This window comes from Megalops cyprinoides, chromosome 1 (genome assembly GCF_013368585.1).
Source record: "Megalops cyprinoides isolate fMegCyp1 chromosome 1, fMegCyp1.pri, whole genome shotgun sequence".
Classification (NCBI taxonomy): Eukaryota; Metazoa; Chordata; class Actinopteri; order Elopiformes; family Megalopidae; genus Megalops; species Megalops cyprinoides.
Window position 1 is genome coordinate 19,314,557 of NC_050583.1, and position 17,626 is coordinate 19,332,182.

At 49.2% G+C, this 17,626-nt stretch overlaps 1 protein-coding gene across 1 annotated transcript in view; it reads left to right on the forward strand.

The window, feature by feature from the left end:
- The window catches only part of rptor (regulatory associated protein of MTOR, complex 1), a 156,227-nt gene that overhangs the window by 98,525 nt on the left and 40,076 nt on the right, over window positions 1-17,626 (forward strand). Inside the window, exons 12-21 of the mRNA XM_036525885.1 lie at window positions 769-870; window positions 4,769-4,852; window positions 5,151-5,261; window positions 9,217-9,291; window positions 9,523-9,588; window positions 10,938-11,129; window positions 14,230-14,370; window positions 14,876-14,996; window positions 15,362-15,502; window positions 16,397-16,552. Coding sequence (XP_036381778.1) covers window positions 769-870; window positions 4,769-4,852; window positions 5,151-5,261; window positions 9,217-9,291; window positions 9,523-9,588; window positions 10,938-11,129; window positions 14,230-14,370; window positions 14,876-14,996; window positions 15,362-15,502; window positions 16,397-16,552 — 1,189 coding nt within the window. The remainder of the gene's footprint in view (window positions 1-768; window positions 871-4,768; window positions 4,853-5,150; window positions 5,262-9,216; window positions 9,292-9,522; window positions 9,589-10,937; window positions 11,130-14,229; window positions 14,371-14,875; window positions 14,997-15,361; window positions 15,503-16,396; window positions 16,553-17,626) is intronic.

Sequence of the window (17,626 nt, forward strand, 5' to 3'; positions counted from 1 at the left end):
GGCAGTGTCCTGTTTGCCACAGAGTCGCACTGAGCGCGCGCTGAAATCAGCGGGAAGCCCGCCTCCCGGGGTCGTCGGCCATAGCACCAGAGCTCTCGCTGTGTCTTGATTATGCCTGAGAGAAAAGGCGGCCCTGCCTAATGTGGATTTAATTGACCTGATGAAGTTTCTTTTTTCCTTTATGAAACTGGTGGCGTACGCAAGCACAGAGAGCCCGGTCCTGTATGACTGAAGCCCATTACTGACTGTCTCCAAGCTCCCACAGCTCCGAGAACTTTGATTATTTGCAAATTAATTTACTCAGCCAGTGCTAATATTTCTCGGAGCAGCTCTGAGAGGGAGGGGGGGTGAAGGATTTAATTTCAGCTCAGATGTTAATGGACGGATAAAACTTGGAGCTTCTGCAATCAATAATGAAGAAAAAAATTGTCTCGATTTTACTCTCGGCATACGTAGGCAGCATCAACAAGGAAGGAGTTGAAAGGGCCTTAGATGAAACGGCTGTGTATGCAGTTGCTGCACTGTAGTTTCAACACAAAGAACTCAGACCGGATTACATAAGATGTTATGTAATTTTTTTTTCCTGCTTGCTGGTCAGTGCAAGCATTACTCCCTTGGCCTAACTACACGTTTCTCGTGTGTATTTCTCTCTATGAAGGCTCCATCCGTCCATTTATTTATCACCCTCATTTAAGTGTGCGTGAAGTCTGATTAATCTTATTGGCTGAGAGTAATTTGGCCGTGTGCGTGTCTCTGGTGTCCCTACAGCACAGTCCCTTCTTTGCGGAGCAGCTGACCGCCTTCCAGGTGTGGCTCACCATGGGCGTGGAGAACAGGAACCCCCCTGAGCAGCTGCCCATCGTCCTGCAGGTATGGCATCGGAGAGGAGCACTGTGGGTCAGCAGACTCGGCAGCACCTCTGTATCTCACAGTCAAAGCCCACTACTTTTCTTTCTTTTATTTGTTAATGCGTTCAGCACTCTTAGGCAGCCTAAGACAGGATGTAATTGTGTTTTGTTTCTCCAATTTAGGCATGACTTAGCTTTAGCACAGGAAATACTGCCGTTTCTTGCCTCCACTCCTTTTTTCTTTTCTTTCTTCTTTTTTTAATTTAAGGGCAGTTATATCTCCCTCAAATTGGTACCTCAGAAGACAAGCCCTCTTCCCCCCTCCCCCCCCTGTACAGTGCGTGAGGTCCGCATGTTAATTTTCCCCTTATTCAGCAACTGTTGAGCAGCAGCCTTTGGCGGCTGTCCGCAGGGGGAGATAAAAAGGGAGTGCGAGCGAGAGGGCGGGTGACGAGGAGCCCCGCTGGCTTTCGTGAACCGTCTCCGCGTTGCTCGTCTGCAGCCCCCCCCCCCCCCCCGGCTCCTGGTGGGCGCATGGCCCGACCGCTGGGCCACTCAAGGGTGGCCACCTGCTGCCAGGAGGCTCCAGATGGCTTCTTGTGTCATTTTCGACGTGCGGAGGCGGAGGGGGGACAGCGGGGGGTCCCAACCAGCGCGGATGTCTCAGGTCTGGGGGTCTGGACCGCTCCACCTTTCCGCTCTATCGCAGTGTTAAAAAAAAACTAGTCACATTCAGTGAATGAATGAATAAACAAACAAATAGCCAAACGAGAGAACAAACAGAGCAGTTTCCGAAAAGAAAGCGACTGCTCCAAAGGGAGTCTTTTTTTTGTGAAATCGCCACGGTTCGGTGTCTCGGGGCGGTGTGACACTGTGTTCCTGACGAGGGCTCCCCCAGGTGTGCAGTCGGCTTATTTGCGAGTGGCGGTGGAAGCTGGGGCTCATTAACATGCTGCCAGCGGCGGAGAACGCTCTGTGGCAGAAAAGAGCAGCTTGATAAAGCCGACCCCCTGCGCCATTCGATCGCGGCTCAATAGCCATTTTTACTGTGACAGTTAGATACTTGTGTCTCCCAGCATCTGTGTACATCTCATTTATACAGCACCCTTTTATTTGCCTGTATACGTAACCTTTCCTCGCCGCGCCGTCTCGGTCGGCCTTGTAGAACAGAGCAATAAATCTCCCCTGACTTCTTCTACCCGGCACGCTTCTTAATCTGTTCCACCGCTACTGTTCTGCTCTCTCCCTTCTCTGGCTCTCTCTCTCTCACTCCCCCCGCCACCCACCCCCCTGCTTTTAAGTTATGTAAAATAAAATCTGTGTGAAGAAAACAACAATTATCCAGCTGAAATCAAAGCCTGCGGGTTTACAGTAAAACCCCTTGGAGTGCCCGCACCCCCTCTCCCGAGCCACCTCCCCCTCTCCCCCTTACGCACGCCATCACCATCGCACTGACGCAAGCGCTCGCACGCCGCTCTGACAAAACCCATCGGGCTGAGTGATAAAGCCCGCCCTGGGGGGGAAAAGGAAGGCAGAGCCATACGGGGAGCCGATCAGCAGGCTGAATATGAGAGAATGTGAGAGAGAGAGTGAGAGAGTAATCCATCGATAAGGAGCTTGGAAATGAGCAAAAGGGGGCAGTGAGGTGGGGGGGGGGATTACGCTCTGCCGTCAGCAGCCTCTTCTCAGACGGGACAGGGGCCCACCCCTTGCGACCGCCCGGTGACACTGGCCAGCCCGGGAGACGGACCACCCTGCGCTGATCCCTGCTTAGGTCGACAACTTGTTGACAGGGGCGTGCGGCCAGAGTGGCTCATCCCCGTATGTGTACCATTAGCAGGAGTCACGGGGGGGAGCTGTTAAGTCCTAGAGAGGAAATCACTCATCAAAATATGTGTCTGACAGGAAGCCTGCATTTGCTGAGCAGGTTTATCTGGAGGTGGGTGGAGTGGTCTGCAGCGGTCGGCAGGCGCGCCCTGGCTTACCGCAGGGGTGTGGTGCGTGCTGTGAGCAGGGGCAGGGGAAGGAGGCCAGAGACCCGGGCTGCTGCGGGACCTGCTGCAGCATCTGCTGTGCATCAGAGAGGAAGCGGAGTCCGCTCAGATCGCCCTGACACCGCACTGGCGCCGGGGGAGCGGGTCCCGCAGGCAGCTGGCCTGGCTCTGCCCCTTCCCCTCCCCTCCCCGGGAGGACAGCTGTGCACCTCATTGCAGCCAGACGCCACCATGCGCCCCCCCCCGCCCCCCCCCCCGAGTGTCCCGCACGCAGGGCGACCCGCGCACAGCACGGCCTCTCTGATGAGCTCGCGCGGTTGCATCACGGGCCAGCTTTGGTGGGCGTATGCGGATTGGACATCTGTACAGTCGTATTTCTGCAAGGTGCAGTACACACAGATGATGGCATCTGTTTGCTCTGACCACAGGTCTTCCCCTATAATAGCACACCGTTCGTATACTTGAGCACCTGGTCACTGTAGTACACGTGTTGCATACCGCAGTGTAGTAGAGATGAAAGAATATCACATCTCTCTCCTGTCTATTTTTCAGAACGGTCTAGAGCATAATATTTTCAGTTGCAATGCTGTTGACAGATGTTTTTACAGATTTGTTTAGCATATTAAAGTAATAATGTCATTGCAGTAATGTCATAATGTAATGCATTTATTTTCATCGAACAAATTTAAAACTTCTAAACACTGGGAAAGCATCTTTCTGCAAGGTGTTTGCTAATATGAACAGGAATGTTTAAATGTTGAAGGGCATAGGCCGCAGAAGGAGGGCATAGCAGGGTACATTTCAGCTGCAGCACTATGAAACTGCAGGGAATCAGAAACTGCAGAATCCTTCGGAGGACATCCTGGTGACTTTTATTATGTCAGCAGTAGATGTGATGGTATAACAGAATCAGCAGAAATATTTATTTGGGTCAGGTGCATTACGTACTGTACAGTACAGTGTTTGCAGTGTCATTATATTCACGCCAGTGCTACTGTATACAGCTGCAGTATGGGTCAGGGGCAGTCACTAAACCCCTTCCTGATGAGGTCCAGTTAAAGCTCTGAGCTTTGGAACATGCTGTGTTTTTCAGTTCAGTGGTACATGGTGAAGAATACTGCATCAGAGGCGTCTTTGCTGTGGAGGTTTGCCTCAGTGTAAATGTACATTGTGTCCCTCACTGTCTGCCGCTCCCCTTCCTCTGCCTGCTGTCAGTTTGTGTTTTTTAAACCGAAGCGGGATGCAACGAATGTGATTGGAAGCAGCTGCGTCTGAAACGTAGCAATGTGGGGAATTAATATAATGGATTAATCTGCAGCTCAGGGTGTGGCCATCACAGCAGTGACCCCCCCCCCCCCTTTTTTTTTTTGTTCCAGCACCTCTGCCATCCCTCCCCACCCCCGACCACAATCAGGGGTGGTATTGTTGTCCCCCTCCCAGACATGTCACCCCCACCTCTCTCAGGCACTTCCCTGGCCAGGCGGAGTCCAGCGCACTCTTGGCTTTTCGCCCTGCCCCCTCTTCTTCGTCCACATGTCCTCCCGTGCTTGTTGCGCCACAGGGTCTAATAATACAGTCTTCAGATATATATAAAACTGATGATTTGTTGTCCGAGGTTGTTGTGCTTTGTGTGGGCAGTGTTTAATCCGTGCCCCCTCGGTCCAGAGACCCAGCATGCTCCTCCCGCGTGGGAACACCGGCATCCGGCCCCACGCCGGCCCCGCACCATCCCCAGCCAAACGCGCGCACACACACTCACACACATGCGGACGCACAGTGACACCTGTGCCAAGTTCTGGAAGCTTGAGAGAGCGGACACCTGTTTCAGTTACTCAGCTTCCCCTCTCCATCTGAACAGGAGCGCTGTGCCATTCTGCTCCGCAGCCATGCAGTCTGTGGGTAACTCCTACTCCCGGTCTCTTCCAGGTCCTCCTGAGTCAGGTGCACCGGCTCCGAGCGCTGGACCTGCTCGGCCGATTCCTGGACCTGGGGCCCTGGGCAGTCAGCCTGGTGAGTGGGAGAGGAAGAGAGGGAGGCCTGAGCTCATCTGTTTGGCCAAACACACATTCCTACAACCCGCCATGGGCTCGGTTTCAAACACACTGCTTACACAAGCACGCATACGCAGTCTGTCTCTGTGTGCCCTCTCCCTGTGTAAAGATGCGCACTGCAAACAGAGATGTGCTCAAACTCCCATGCAGCCCACTCCCTGGCAGGGAGAACGCGTTCGTGCAGCAGCGAGGCTACACGTGAGAATGGGCCTGCACATGTGATCGGTAAGTGTCTGACGGCGTCTTTGTCTCACCAGGCTCTCTCCGTGGGCATATTTCCCTATGTACTCAAGCTGCTGCAGAGCTCCGCCCGCGAGCTGCGACCCCTCCTCGTCTTCATCTGGGCCAAGATCCTGGCAGTGGACAGTGTGAGTAACCCTCTGCCACTCTCACTTGCCGTGTCATACGCACCTCTGCAGCTAGGGGGCAGTAACCGTGCAGTGCTCAGACCACCCTCTCTTCCCTCCACCCACAGCAGTACTAGACAAGCTTACCGTGTATATGAATGACATTCTCCAGATGGTGGCCAGCAGGTTGCCTCTGCTTGATCGCTTGTCGCCTGGATCAGGGATGGGCAACTCTAGACACTGAGATTCAGACTCTTGCCGATCTGGTCTGGCAGTGTTGTTAGCCTGGGCTGACACTGTTTTACATTCAGCTTGAACGGACACACTTCTGTTCTTTTGTGCTCAAAGTCGCTCTGGACAAGAGCATCTGCTAAGTGAATGTAATGCAGCGTAATTTTAGGATCGCTTTTCAGCTTGCGCTGGGTTTACATCAGCTGAGGTCACCTTCTATCCAAATAACGACCTCAGTTCAAAAGCTGAGAGCTGAAGTAGATATAGAAAAAGCAGGACTTGCTGCCCTCAGGCATTAGAATTACCAACCCCTCCTCCTGCGGACGCTTGTGGTCCTTGAAGAGCATCGTAAACATGAAGCCTGGGAGCCGAACCCTCCGCCCAGGTGTTGAGGTGAGATGGAACGGAAAGCCGTTCTTAATCCCCTCCCCGGGTCAGCCACCCCGTGCAATTTCGGCGAGCCGCAGAGAGCGCCGCTCTGGAGTGCAGACGGTAATAAGCGCTGTAAAAATAGCTTGATGAGTGTCAAGTGAAGGAGGAGGAGACGTCAAAGTCTGCAGACCTGTGCCTGTGCGCTCCCCTCTCTCTCTCTCTGACGCACCCACTCTGAGCGGAGTCAATACGACCTGCCCCCTCCAGGAGGGCTGCCTGCCCTCCTCTCTTTGTCCCACTGGTACTGTCTGGTCTCCCCTCTCCCATCTTTCACTGGTGCTCTATGTTCTACCATCTTTCATACGGTATGTTTCTTACTCCCTCATTTCCACTGACCACAAGGTGCTGCCCACTCACACCTCTTTCATCAGGGGATGGTTGTCGTAGCAAATGTCAGAGCCCTGCTTGAAGAGCCTCTGTAATTAAGTTTTTCTCCACACTCCGTTCAAGAACAAATGCGCGAACGCACAAGTTTATCATCATTACAGTTTTATGATGTAGTTTCATCCTGTACTCATGATTTTTAATTTGCCTTTGGATTCTGGCTCTGAATTGTGAAGAGGTGTAATTGGTGTAGTTTCTGAGTTACAGAAGACCCTAGCTTTATCCCAGAGCGTGTTCTGCGGATGCTGGACACCACTGTCATTTTGATGGTAGAATCCAATAACAGTGAAACAGCAGCCCTCAAACTGTCAGTGGAGCTCTTCACCAGGGTCACAGACCACTGGACATATGCAGCAACCACAATGACTGACTCTCCTTTTTCATTGCGTGACCCCTGTGCTCAAGAGAGCATCAGCAGCATCCAAACTAGACATTCCGCAGATGTGTCCCATGTCCATCAAACCAAAGTTCACTGGCAACAACTCATTCATTATACTCGCAATTGTCTTCAACACCAGAAACACACCGTTCATTTGATTTTGGGGCAGATCTGCTGGTTAGTCATCAGGGATGGCAATTGTTAATTTTGCCATCGTTTTTGGCAAGTAGCTGAATTACTTGAATGTCTGTCAGATTTAGTCACATTTTAGTCATGCAATCCTCACTCATTTTAGTCATCTGAAACCATCACCATTTCAGTCATATTTTAGTCATGGAAACTAAATTTAGTCCAGATTTACCAGGCAATGCAGTTTATTAAACTGAGAAACCCACACATAAAGGAAATGAACATCAGAATTAATTAGACTTAAACTAATATAATGATAATCAACTAGTTATTACTTTCAAAAATTACAGTTAGCTTAAGTGAAATTCCTCCACTTTTATGAGCTAGTGCTTTACAGAGACCTGGAATATTGGCAGTCTGGGGGCCATTAAGTCTTGCCTAATAAATAAAGGTGTTTTTTTCCCCCCAAGACGAGGTACAATATATCATCTGAAGTATTGTTAAATATGCAGAAGGGTGCCCACAAATTATGTACAGTTATAATCTCAATCACTACCTCTACCCAGATCTGGATACATCACCAGGCAAAAACATTAAAAGAAAGAATAATCAAAAATGTCAGAAATGTGTTTTACTGACCAAGACTCAGATATATTTTAGACATATTAATGTACATTTCCAGAATTTCTAGACTTAAAATGAAACCCATAAATTCTACCGTAGCCAATGAAAACACAGCTGGAGGAAGTCTTGTTACACAATACTTTTAATTTATTAAGGTCTTCCTGTACAAATTTCTCTTTAAAATAAGTAATTGTGATTAAACAACTCACTAATCAGCCATGTCTACTCACGCACCTTTACAATCTCTGTTCCAAACACCAAACCTATGTGAAGTTAGTAGAATTACTTTGTCCGTGACGCTTTGTTTAATAACAGTATTGTTCTTGCACAACAACTATGCAGGAGTTATGCATATACTTGATTGTCATAGCCAACAAGAAAATACAGTGCTTATGAAATAGCTTATTTTATGAGATGCATATATTTTAATTACATTGCAGCTTGTCATGATTGTCCGTCATCTAATCAGTATGACAAATGTAGAGTGTTCAAGTAATTTGAGTTCATTCTCAGATGCTGGAAGAGGAGTGGTGAGTGATTAACTTATATTGATAGCGAAATTTAATATTGTTTAATGAAGAAAAAATGAAGGGAAGAAGTCTCATTGTAACAGCGCAAGATACCAGTCATGTCATGAGCTTTGAACACAAGTGCAGTTTGTCTTGTCACCATCTCACTGGAAAGAGACACTACCTTCTGAAGCTGATCAGGAGTCCAGAGATAAGGAATGTTTGTTTTCATGATACATATAAGGGCATCTTGGGTTTTTCTCTTTAAAAAGATCAACAGATTTTACTTTAGTACCATTTAACATATGTATCAAAATGCCAGCTTTATAGAAATGTTGGCAGGATTTCAATGAGTTAAATACTAAGAAATCAACCTTAGGGCAAGTATTTAGCTGAATGTACTAAACGCATGCAGAAGACTTGTTACATCTCAATAAGCATGTTTTTTTTTCTGTTTTTACTTATTTTGAAGTGGTGTCACACTGTGAACAACAGCAGTGTGAAAGCAAATCAATATTTTTTTTCCTTCTGCCACTGCTCAACCAATTTGAACGAACAGATACTTCTTTTCTTTACATTTTGGGTTTTTTTTCTGGTTTTTGCACATTTCGTTTGTTACCTGCAGTAGCCCTTTGCTCTCAGGCAGCAGACCCCTGTGAAGTGTGGGTTATCTGCACTCAACCAAAGCTAGCGGCGCAGCTTGTCTTGTGATTATCCTGCTATCCAAGTATCTGAGGGAAATAGAGAGCTGGATGGATGAGATTAATGACACGTTTCATCCTGGCATCCTGCTGATCCACTTTGTTCTCTAAAAGAGGTGATTCATCACTATACTTTATTTGCAGTTTTGAAAAAAATATATATTAAAAAAAAAAAAAAAAAAAGCTGGGGGGGGGAAAAACATGGGAAGGCAAGAAACATGCTGATGCCTGGTCGTTACCGCTGCTGAATCATTGATGCATCCGCTGTTGCAGTGATGAGGGGGTTGCCGCGGACAGGGGAGTTAACATTACATTAGCGGGACCTCTCGAGATGCTTTGTGGATGAGAGAGCAGATGCCTGAAGCACGGGAGTCCCCATTGCATCTCCATGCAATGAGCGATGTAGAGAGAAAGGCCTGGGAATGTTCAAGGTTTGACATGGAGAGGGAAAGATCACAGACGTTTGCCTTTTTCCCTCTCTCCCTGTCCCTCTTTCCCTCTCTCTCTCCCTCCCTTGCTGTCTCTCTCTCTCTACCTCCATCACTCCTTCTCTCTTGCTCTCTCCCTGTCTGTCTCTCCCTCTGTAGTCTTGTCAAGCTGATTTGGTGAAGGACAATGGCCACAAGTACTTCTTGTCTGTCCTGGCTGACCCCTACATGCCTGTGAGTAGAACCATGCTACTATCTAATCAAAAGCCACTTTAGCATAATGTTAGCATATATCTAACGAACATTAGTATGGATAAGGTGTCCTTACCCTCAGCAAGCTATGTAAAACAACATGGTTGCACGGTGTAAGGTGAATCAGTGCAGTCAGGGATCTTGAGGTTAATTGCTGCTAAACCAACGGGGGACATTTCTGACTCTCTGAGTGGCCCTTGTTTCCCATTACAGGCAGAACACCGCACTATGGCAGTCTTCATCCTGGCGGTGATCGTCAACAGCTACAACACAGGGCAGGTGGGTAGAGCGCTCACAGAGTGACAGTAGTCAAAGAAGACAGCGGGAACAGAGGCAGAATTGGGAGAGATCAGACCGGGAACGGGGGGATCGGTCCAAGGCCCACACACATGACAGCCCCTCACCATATAACAGCCTGAGGAAGAAAAAAAAGGTGTCAGGAGTCTAAAAATACAGAATGCCCCCTCTTGTGCGCTCATCGTGAGTCAAACCTCATCCACTCCTCCTCACTGACAGCTTCGAGAAAATTGGGGGAGGGAGAGAAGTTTGACGGGGGTGGCGGTGGAGGTTGGTGTGGGGGGGGGTGTTCGCAAACTTGAGCACTACTGCGGCGAGGAGCATGCGATACTCGACAGCAAGGAGTCAGCGCCGCGAAGCAGCTAGGCTCGCAGGCAGGCCCCGGTAATTACCTCAGCCGCCGAGCGGTCGTACGTCTCCGGACGGCGCTGTCAGCGCGGGTTTTACGGCGCAGCACACCGGAGCTCTCACTCACGTGGCAGCGGCCCTGACTGACGGTCCCCGTTTCCCAGGGTATAACTCACCCCCCCCCCCCCTTGCGAATACGCTCTCGCTCATTTCTCCGCCCGTACATCCACGCCGTCATTAAGATCGGTTTTCATCCCCTCTTATTACTGTTTATTTTATGCCACCCCTTTTTTCTCTTTAATTTGATTTGCAGGTTGAATTATAGATGAGCGGGAACATTACAGAGAGGCAGTTTTGTTCTTTGCTTATTAGATTATTTATGCGGCAGCCTGTGATTTCTGATCCTCTGCTGAGCTTTGCGTCGATGCTTCGGCGCTCAGGTCTCGCGCTGACAGAGGTCATATGAGCGTTTGTTTGTTCCCCAGTTCCCCATTCTGACCTCCTCTAATGGCCCCCGTATTTCAGCCAGCAAAGCACCAAGTGATTCATTCCCAGTCAGAGCCGTATAACTCTATTAAATATTGTAACATCTCAGTTTCCTGCATCAGCGCCTCGCTTACTCATGGGATCCGTGCAGAGTGCCGGTGGGAAACGGGCTGTTATTGCCAATGTCTCAAGCAGAGAGCCCTCCCTCTCTCAGGTAGAGTGTCCAGTAAGGAGCATTGGCTACAGGTGTGAGCGTGTTGACCAGGCTCCGCAAAGCCACAGCATTAAAGGCCGCGTGATGACTCTCCTGTCCAGCCCCACAGGGCCACTTGGTGCCAACAGGAAGGCCGTCATCCAGGCAGCACCCACAAATGAAAATTGGAGGGTATGTGACAAGGTCCATCCTTACCCTCTCTAACCCTGTCCATGTAATCTTTCTCCTCCTCTCTCCATGTCTTCCTCCCTCCCTCTCCCTCTCTCGCTGACTCCCTCTGTAGGAGGCCTGTCTGCAGGGGAACCTCATCGCCATTTGCCTGGAGCAGCTGAACGACCCTCACCCTCTCCTGCGCCAGTGGGTCGCCATCTGCCTGGGCAGGATCTGGCAGAACTTCGACTCGGCCCGCTGGTGCGGGGTGCGGGACAGCGCCCACGAGAAGCTCTACAGCCTGCTGTCGGACCCCATCCCAGAGGTACGGCACCCCCCACCCCAATCCCCCCACACCCTGCTTCCGGAACAGCTGCGGAAGACTGGCACGGTCTCTCTCGCTGCGGCGCAAACGACTGGCCGCAGGTTTTAGCTTCCTGCCGCGCACCAGGTCTGTCAGTGGGGCCGCATGCGTTCCCTCTTTTAATCCAACAATTAGGAGCAGCAGGGCCCATCTGCAGGCTGTGGAGGCAGATTAGCAGGAGCAACATCTGCCAGCAGGGAGAGGACGACTGACTGGCCTGTCTCACACTGGAAGGCCCACAGCTGTCCTGTCTTAGGAGAGGGCGAGGGGGAACCGTGCGGGGGGGGGGGGGGGGGGGGAGCCCTGCACCTCACTCCCACACGCTGGCAGCTTCTGTCACTGAGCCACTTTAACTTGCAGCTGCCAGCTTATTTCCAAACATTGCCTTTTTTCCTTATTCCAGAGACAGAGTGCGCTCTGTGTTCCGAGGTAAAGCTCCTTCTGGTGAATAGGAGAAGGCTTTCATTTATGCGCTGAGCAAGTTGTAGGGGCTGTTATCTATGCAAGTGTGAACAATAACTGGTGCTTGTCTGTGTCTGTCTATGCCTCGTTCACTACTCAGTGACCTCTCTCTTTCACTTTCCCCCACTTACTTTGTCTTTGACGTGTAAACCTCGGTACCCTCTCCTCAGATTCATCTCTCAGGATACACCATCTTGGGTTACCGCGGCTTCCTTGTTTGCTTGTTTGTTTTAACAGGACAGAGGCTGGCCCTGTTTGCTTACAGCTCTTATTAAAGTACCAGCGCAGGCTGGTGCAGCCCAGCTGGGTGTGATCTGGCTATCAGCGCTCCAGAACGCTTTGTAACAGAGTGTAGGACAGAGGACCAATCTCAGTGTGCATGTGAAGGCACATGTGACATGCTTAGCTAGAGGCAAAGCGTACCAGGCCTTCAATGCAGGGCATATCAGAGCTACACATGTATGCATTTTTTCTAGTTCAGTATTATTCTTATTCACTGTTACTGTTAGGGAATTCCATGTTCTTCCAAACTGTTGTTAGCTCGTTGCTTTTTCTGGATGGCACTTGATGGGCTCTCCTCTTATCTCCTCTGACCTATCTGCTGTTGCCCCTCGCTCAGGGCTTGCTTGAGCGGCACCATTCCGTGCCCGTTGTTCTAATGAATGGGGATCTGTTTAAAATGCTGGTGCAGGAATCCAAGGCTAGAGGGTTCACCTTCAGGGTGCAGAGAGGTGATGCAGAGGGGCTGCCAAAAGTAGGTTCTGAGCCGTGTTTACACTGACCCACTTTCGCTGAACGTGTTCTGTTCTAACAACGCGTCTCACCTCCCGCTGAAGTGCTAATGACCTTTGTTGGTACCGCCTACGCCTGTCTGTATCACGCTTGTTTGTAGATAAGCGAGTGAGGACCCTTGCCAGATTGGAGTGCTTTGATTCCCTGGCTGTTGGTGGAGAGAGACGTCGCAGTGCTGTTTCTTTGACATTCCCCTTCTGGAGAGACCACAGTGAAAAGATTATACCCCATGATGCTTATATATTGATTGAATATACAGGGTGAAAGGTTGTTGCTTATGTTCACATAACATAAACTGCCAATGGCACATGAAGAAGGTGGTGCTACCTAGGGATGCACCAATCCGACTTTTTCAGTCCTGATACCGATACCGATACCTGGGCTTTGGGTATCAGCCGATATCAAGTACCGATCCCGAGCTCTTAATTATTAAGTATTCCTCGCTGTGCGGAAGAGACTGGGATGATTCTTTTATGTGTAAGGCAACATCAGGCTTGACTTAAACATTGCTTTCCTAACTTTGTAAAACAAAATGTAACAAATAAATACATATATATATATATATATATATATATAAATTTACTGAATTGTTATTTATTATTAAAATAATAAACAGTCGTGCATGGTCTCAGAAAAATATTTCCATGATGGCAAACTGTAGCGTGATTCCAAGTGTTCAATCAGGCGGCGGAAGCCCTCAACAACTGTCAAGGGTTGCTCATCCAGAAACAACAACAACAACAACATTCGAGAACCTTTTCTGTTATTTTTGTCGCTTTCACACTATCACTGGGACGTTTCTCGCGTCTTTGCAGTGCGCCTGACAAAGTCAACTGCTTCTTCGAATCGTCCCCTTTTTTTGTTTGGTTGAACTTGTCGTGTTCTTTGGCATGATGCTTCCGGAGGTGCTTGATTAAGTTGGTTGTTGGTTGTTATGCCACCCCTCGAAACATTGGCTTTGCAGATATTGCAAGTAGCCGTAGAACTTGTTGGCATAGCGAGCGTGAAATACCTCCAAAGCGCTGACCTTTTGTTGTTAGCTCCCTCCATGCTATGTTAGCTCTCCTCCTAGCAAAATGTACGGGCCTACCGGCGCACCACTGACGCATGACGTAGTACACGCACGTAGAACATAGAATAACATAGAATTGAATAGATCGTTCCCATAGATCGGCCCCATTGTCACTGATACCCGATCCAGCAGTTTGAGTCAGTATCAGACCGATATTCAATATCAGTATCGGATCGGTGCATCCCTTGTGCTGCCTCTCTCAGAGTAAGCCGTTCCTTCCATTTGGTTCACCTGGGCGCAGTGCAGACACATCGACATATCTCGGACTGGCCGACAGACTGTGGCACTGAATAAGTTTGCTGTAGAAACGCCTCTGGCTTGCCTCGGGTACAGCAGAGCTACAGCTAAGGGTGGTCAGTGGAGATCTCTGTGTTTAATCTGGAGCTGGGGGCTCAAGTGGTTGTACTGATATTAAATAAATATTCTGCTCTTATGTAAAATGTGACACTTTGCATAGAAAATTCAAGGAGTTTACTTCCTCCTCTCTGTCCCTTTTGGCACTTATTAGTTTATGTAAGTGAAAACTTTGGATATACCTCCTGTTTTGTTAAGAACAGTACTTTAAAAAAAAAAAAAAAAAACTTGGTGTTGAAAACTGCCATGTGGATTGAGGTGGGGACTTGATTGATGAATTATGCAGCTAACCATCCAAAAAAATGTTTGTATGTGTTTGTGTGTGTGTGTGTGTGTGTGTGTGTGTGTGTGTGTGTGTGTGTGTGTGTGTGTGTGCTTCAGGTGCGCTGTGCTGCAGTGTTTGCCCTGGGCACGTTCGTGGGGAACTCTGCTGAGCGGACAGACCACTCCACCACCATAGATCACAACGTGGCCATGATGCTGGCTCAGCTCATCAATGATGGAAGCCCCGTGGTGCGCAAGGTGGGTGGGCTGCGGGCGGCACTAGCCTCACCTCCGGGGCATCCAAGGCCCAACGCATGAACAACCACTGCCCTATATGAGTCTGTCTGGGGAAGGGACCAGAACATTATTTCATTTACTCTAGATTTACTTTTAGATTCTCAGGGGGTGGCAGTGTAGCATAGTGGTAAGGAGTCAGACTCATAACTGAAAGGTTGCTGGTTCAACTCCGCACTGGAGCACTGCTGTTGTACCCATGGGCAAGGTACTTAACCCAGACTTACCTCAGTAAGTATCCAGATGTACATAAAAAATTGTAACCTATGTAAGTCGCTCTGCATAAGAGTGTCTGCTAAATGCCAATAATGTAATGTAGAATTTTTCCTTGTTCACATTTAAAAATACCTTCATTTGTTGATTTCTCAAGTGGCCTTATAAGATCGTGGGGCGAATGTGACTTCTCTTGTTTGCAGTGTTACAGTTCATTCCTATGACGGTGGTTGTCCTTCTGTTTCCTGTCTGGCAGGAGCTGGTGGTGGCGCTCAGTCACCTGGTGGTTCAGTACGAGAGTAACTTCTGCACAGTGGCCCTGCAGTTCATGGAGGAGGAGAAGAGCTATGCCGTGCCCTCACCAGCCAGCAACACAGGTACAGGCTTTCACTCCCCTCATTCACCACCATGTCACTGCTGGAAAAGGGGGAAATATGGGCTTGGCTGTTGTGGACTTTCTGTGGGCATTAACATATAGCCACGGCAATACCATTACATTACTTTGTCTGCATTTAGTAGACGCTCTTATCCAGAGCGACTTACATAGGCTTCAGTGTTTACATGTTATCCATTTATACAGCTATATATTTACTGAGCCACTTCTGGGTGAAATACCTTGCCCAAGGGTACAACAGCGGTGCCCCAGCAGGGAATTGAACTGGCAACCTTTCAGTAACAAGTCCTGCTCCTTAACCACTTTGCTACACCGCTGCCCTGCCTTCCTCCCTCTCTACATGAGCAGAACCAGGGAACCTGACCCCGGTGAGGGACAGCCCGGCCATCCCCCGCCTGCGCCCCGTCAACTCCTACACCAACATCCGCGCCGCCACCACGGCCCGCAGCCTCAACAAGAGTCTGCAGAACCTCAACCTGAACGAGGAAGGTGAGGGCGTGCCAGAGGGGCGGAGCTGCATTCGAGAGCAGTCCCAGACAGCACACCTACGCAGGCACTGTCTGTGATCGCTGGAGAGTAGTGACATTCAGCCCTGTAGCCCGAGAGAGGCCATCCATAATGGATCACAGCTCCGAGCCTCTCTTGTTACTGAGCGACAAGAGGAAATGTACGTGCAAAGCAACGTACCGAGTCCAACAGGGTCTGACGGAAGCATTATCGTAATGGTCCTGTCATCGTCTTATGTAACCTTTCACAGAGGATAGGATTTTGTGTTAGATTTACCCCTTTTCCTGAAAGGTTAAAATATTGAATCGGATATAGTGATGCTCTCCGCGCGAGCGTTAGGGCTTTTGCCTTCAGCGTTTCTCGCTGAATTGAAGGCATATGCTGTTTGTAGTAAGCTTAGCTTGTGACCTTTCCCTATCCTCCCTCCCGTCTGACTCAGACGTGTCAGCTGTCCAGTTCGCCGAGAAGCTAATCCCATTCCCCAGCGCTGTGGCAGCCACTCTGAGTAATTCTGTACATGTGCAAGTGGCCCCGTCGTGTGCAGGCAGCAGCGGCAGCAGCAGTAGATGACTGTGACAAGCTGGATTCATATTCATGGACACCCCCCCTTTCGCCCTGCACGCACGGATTAGTGTCCATCCAGTCAGCAGATTCTGAAGCCTTTTTTTCCAGTTTGATAATGAAAGTGAGTTATGTGACAGCACAGGGCAAGACCCCATTCACCCAAATCCAGCAGAACTTTATACGTCTCAGACTGCTGGTGCGTTATAGCCTACTAGGGCTTTTAGATCATGGTTGGAAGTTTAAAAGAGTTTTTAGCTGTGATCTGAATGTGACTGTGTGTGTGTGTGTGTGTGTGTGTGTGTGTCTGTCTAGGAGGCCCTGTTGCCTTTTCTCCCGGGAACCTCAGCACAAGCAGCAGCGCCAGCAGCACCCTGGGCAGCCCGGACAACGACGAGTACATCCTGTCCTTCGAGACCATCGACAAGATGAGGAGGGTCAGCTCCTATTCGTCGCTCAACTCGCTCATAGGTGAGTACACCAAGCCACCCCCCTCCCCCACCCACCACGGGGGGCCGGTGCACCGCCTCCGCCGCTGGGGCCTAACAGTGGAGCCGGGGCCTGAGGAGCCACCTTGAGTTTCTGTTTGATTCCCAACACTGCTGTTACTCATCACTCCTTTCTCACCAACACAGCTTGGAGCTCAGGCCGTGGGAGGCCCCGAGCAGCCAGAGCCACAGCTTGCGTCTCGCCCATGTGCCGATCGGGCCCGAGTACACGGCGCTGCTGCGAAACTCAAGCATGCCTTTCTTCCCCCCCCCCAATTCTGTTCTAGAAATGTATAGCCTGTTCTGCTGAAACCTGGACAAGAAACCCGCGTGACAGCAGAGCTTAGTCATTGTTAATTAGTCATTGAAAAATTTACTCTGCGCATGAAACATGAAAATCGGTCTCGCAGAAGAATTCTATTTATAATTCTGCCTTCTGTCAAAACATCTACCGCAGCACGTTTTGAGCTATACCGTCCAACGTTAATAGTTACTCCAGCCAAATACAGCGCGTTCCTTGTGCTCGGTTTTTTTTATAAATACAAAAAGTCACAAAGAACTGTAGGGGAGCAGTCGCAGAGTAAACTAGCGAAGTGCCATGTGTCACGGTCTCTGCAAGATGGCACTGTCAGGGCTGAGAATCGAAAAAGTAAAATATATGTCCACGCACTTTAGCTAGCATTTACCAGATAGCTTGCTAAGAGTACCATCACCATCAGTCAGCTTTGGTATAAACACTAGTTTGTGGACAGCTGTACAGACATGACATGACAGACTATGACAGTGGTAAGATGTGTTCCATTCACAGGAATAGACCGGGTATACCTGCAAGGTGGTTCGTTCATTAAAAATTGACTGGAGATTGAAAGTGATAAGAATATGAATGAACTACACTTAACGTTGTTAAAAGTCTGTCGTTGAAAAATTCTTAGGAAGAACTTTATGCCCTGAAATTAACACCTTCCCATCTTGGTGCTAATCGTTGGGAAAAAGATCATCTGATTAATAACATTATTGTTTACAAAAACAAAACTAACATTAATACTGTGATTCTGGT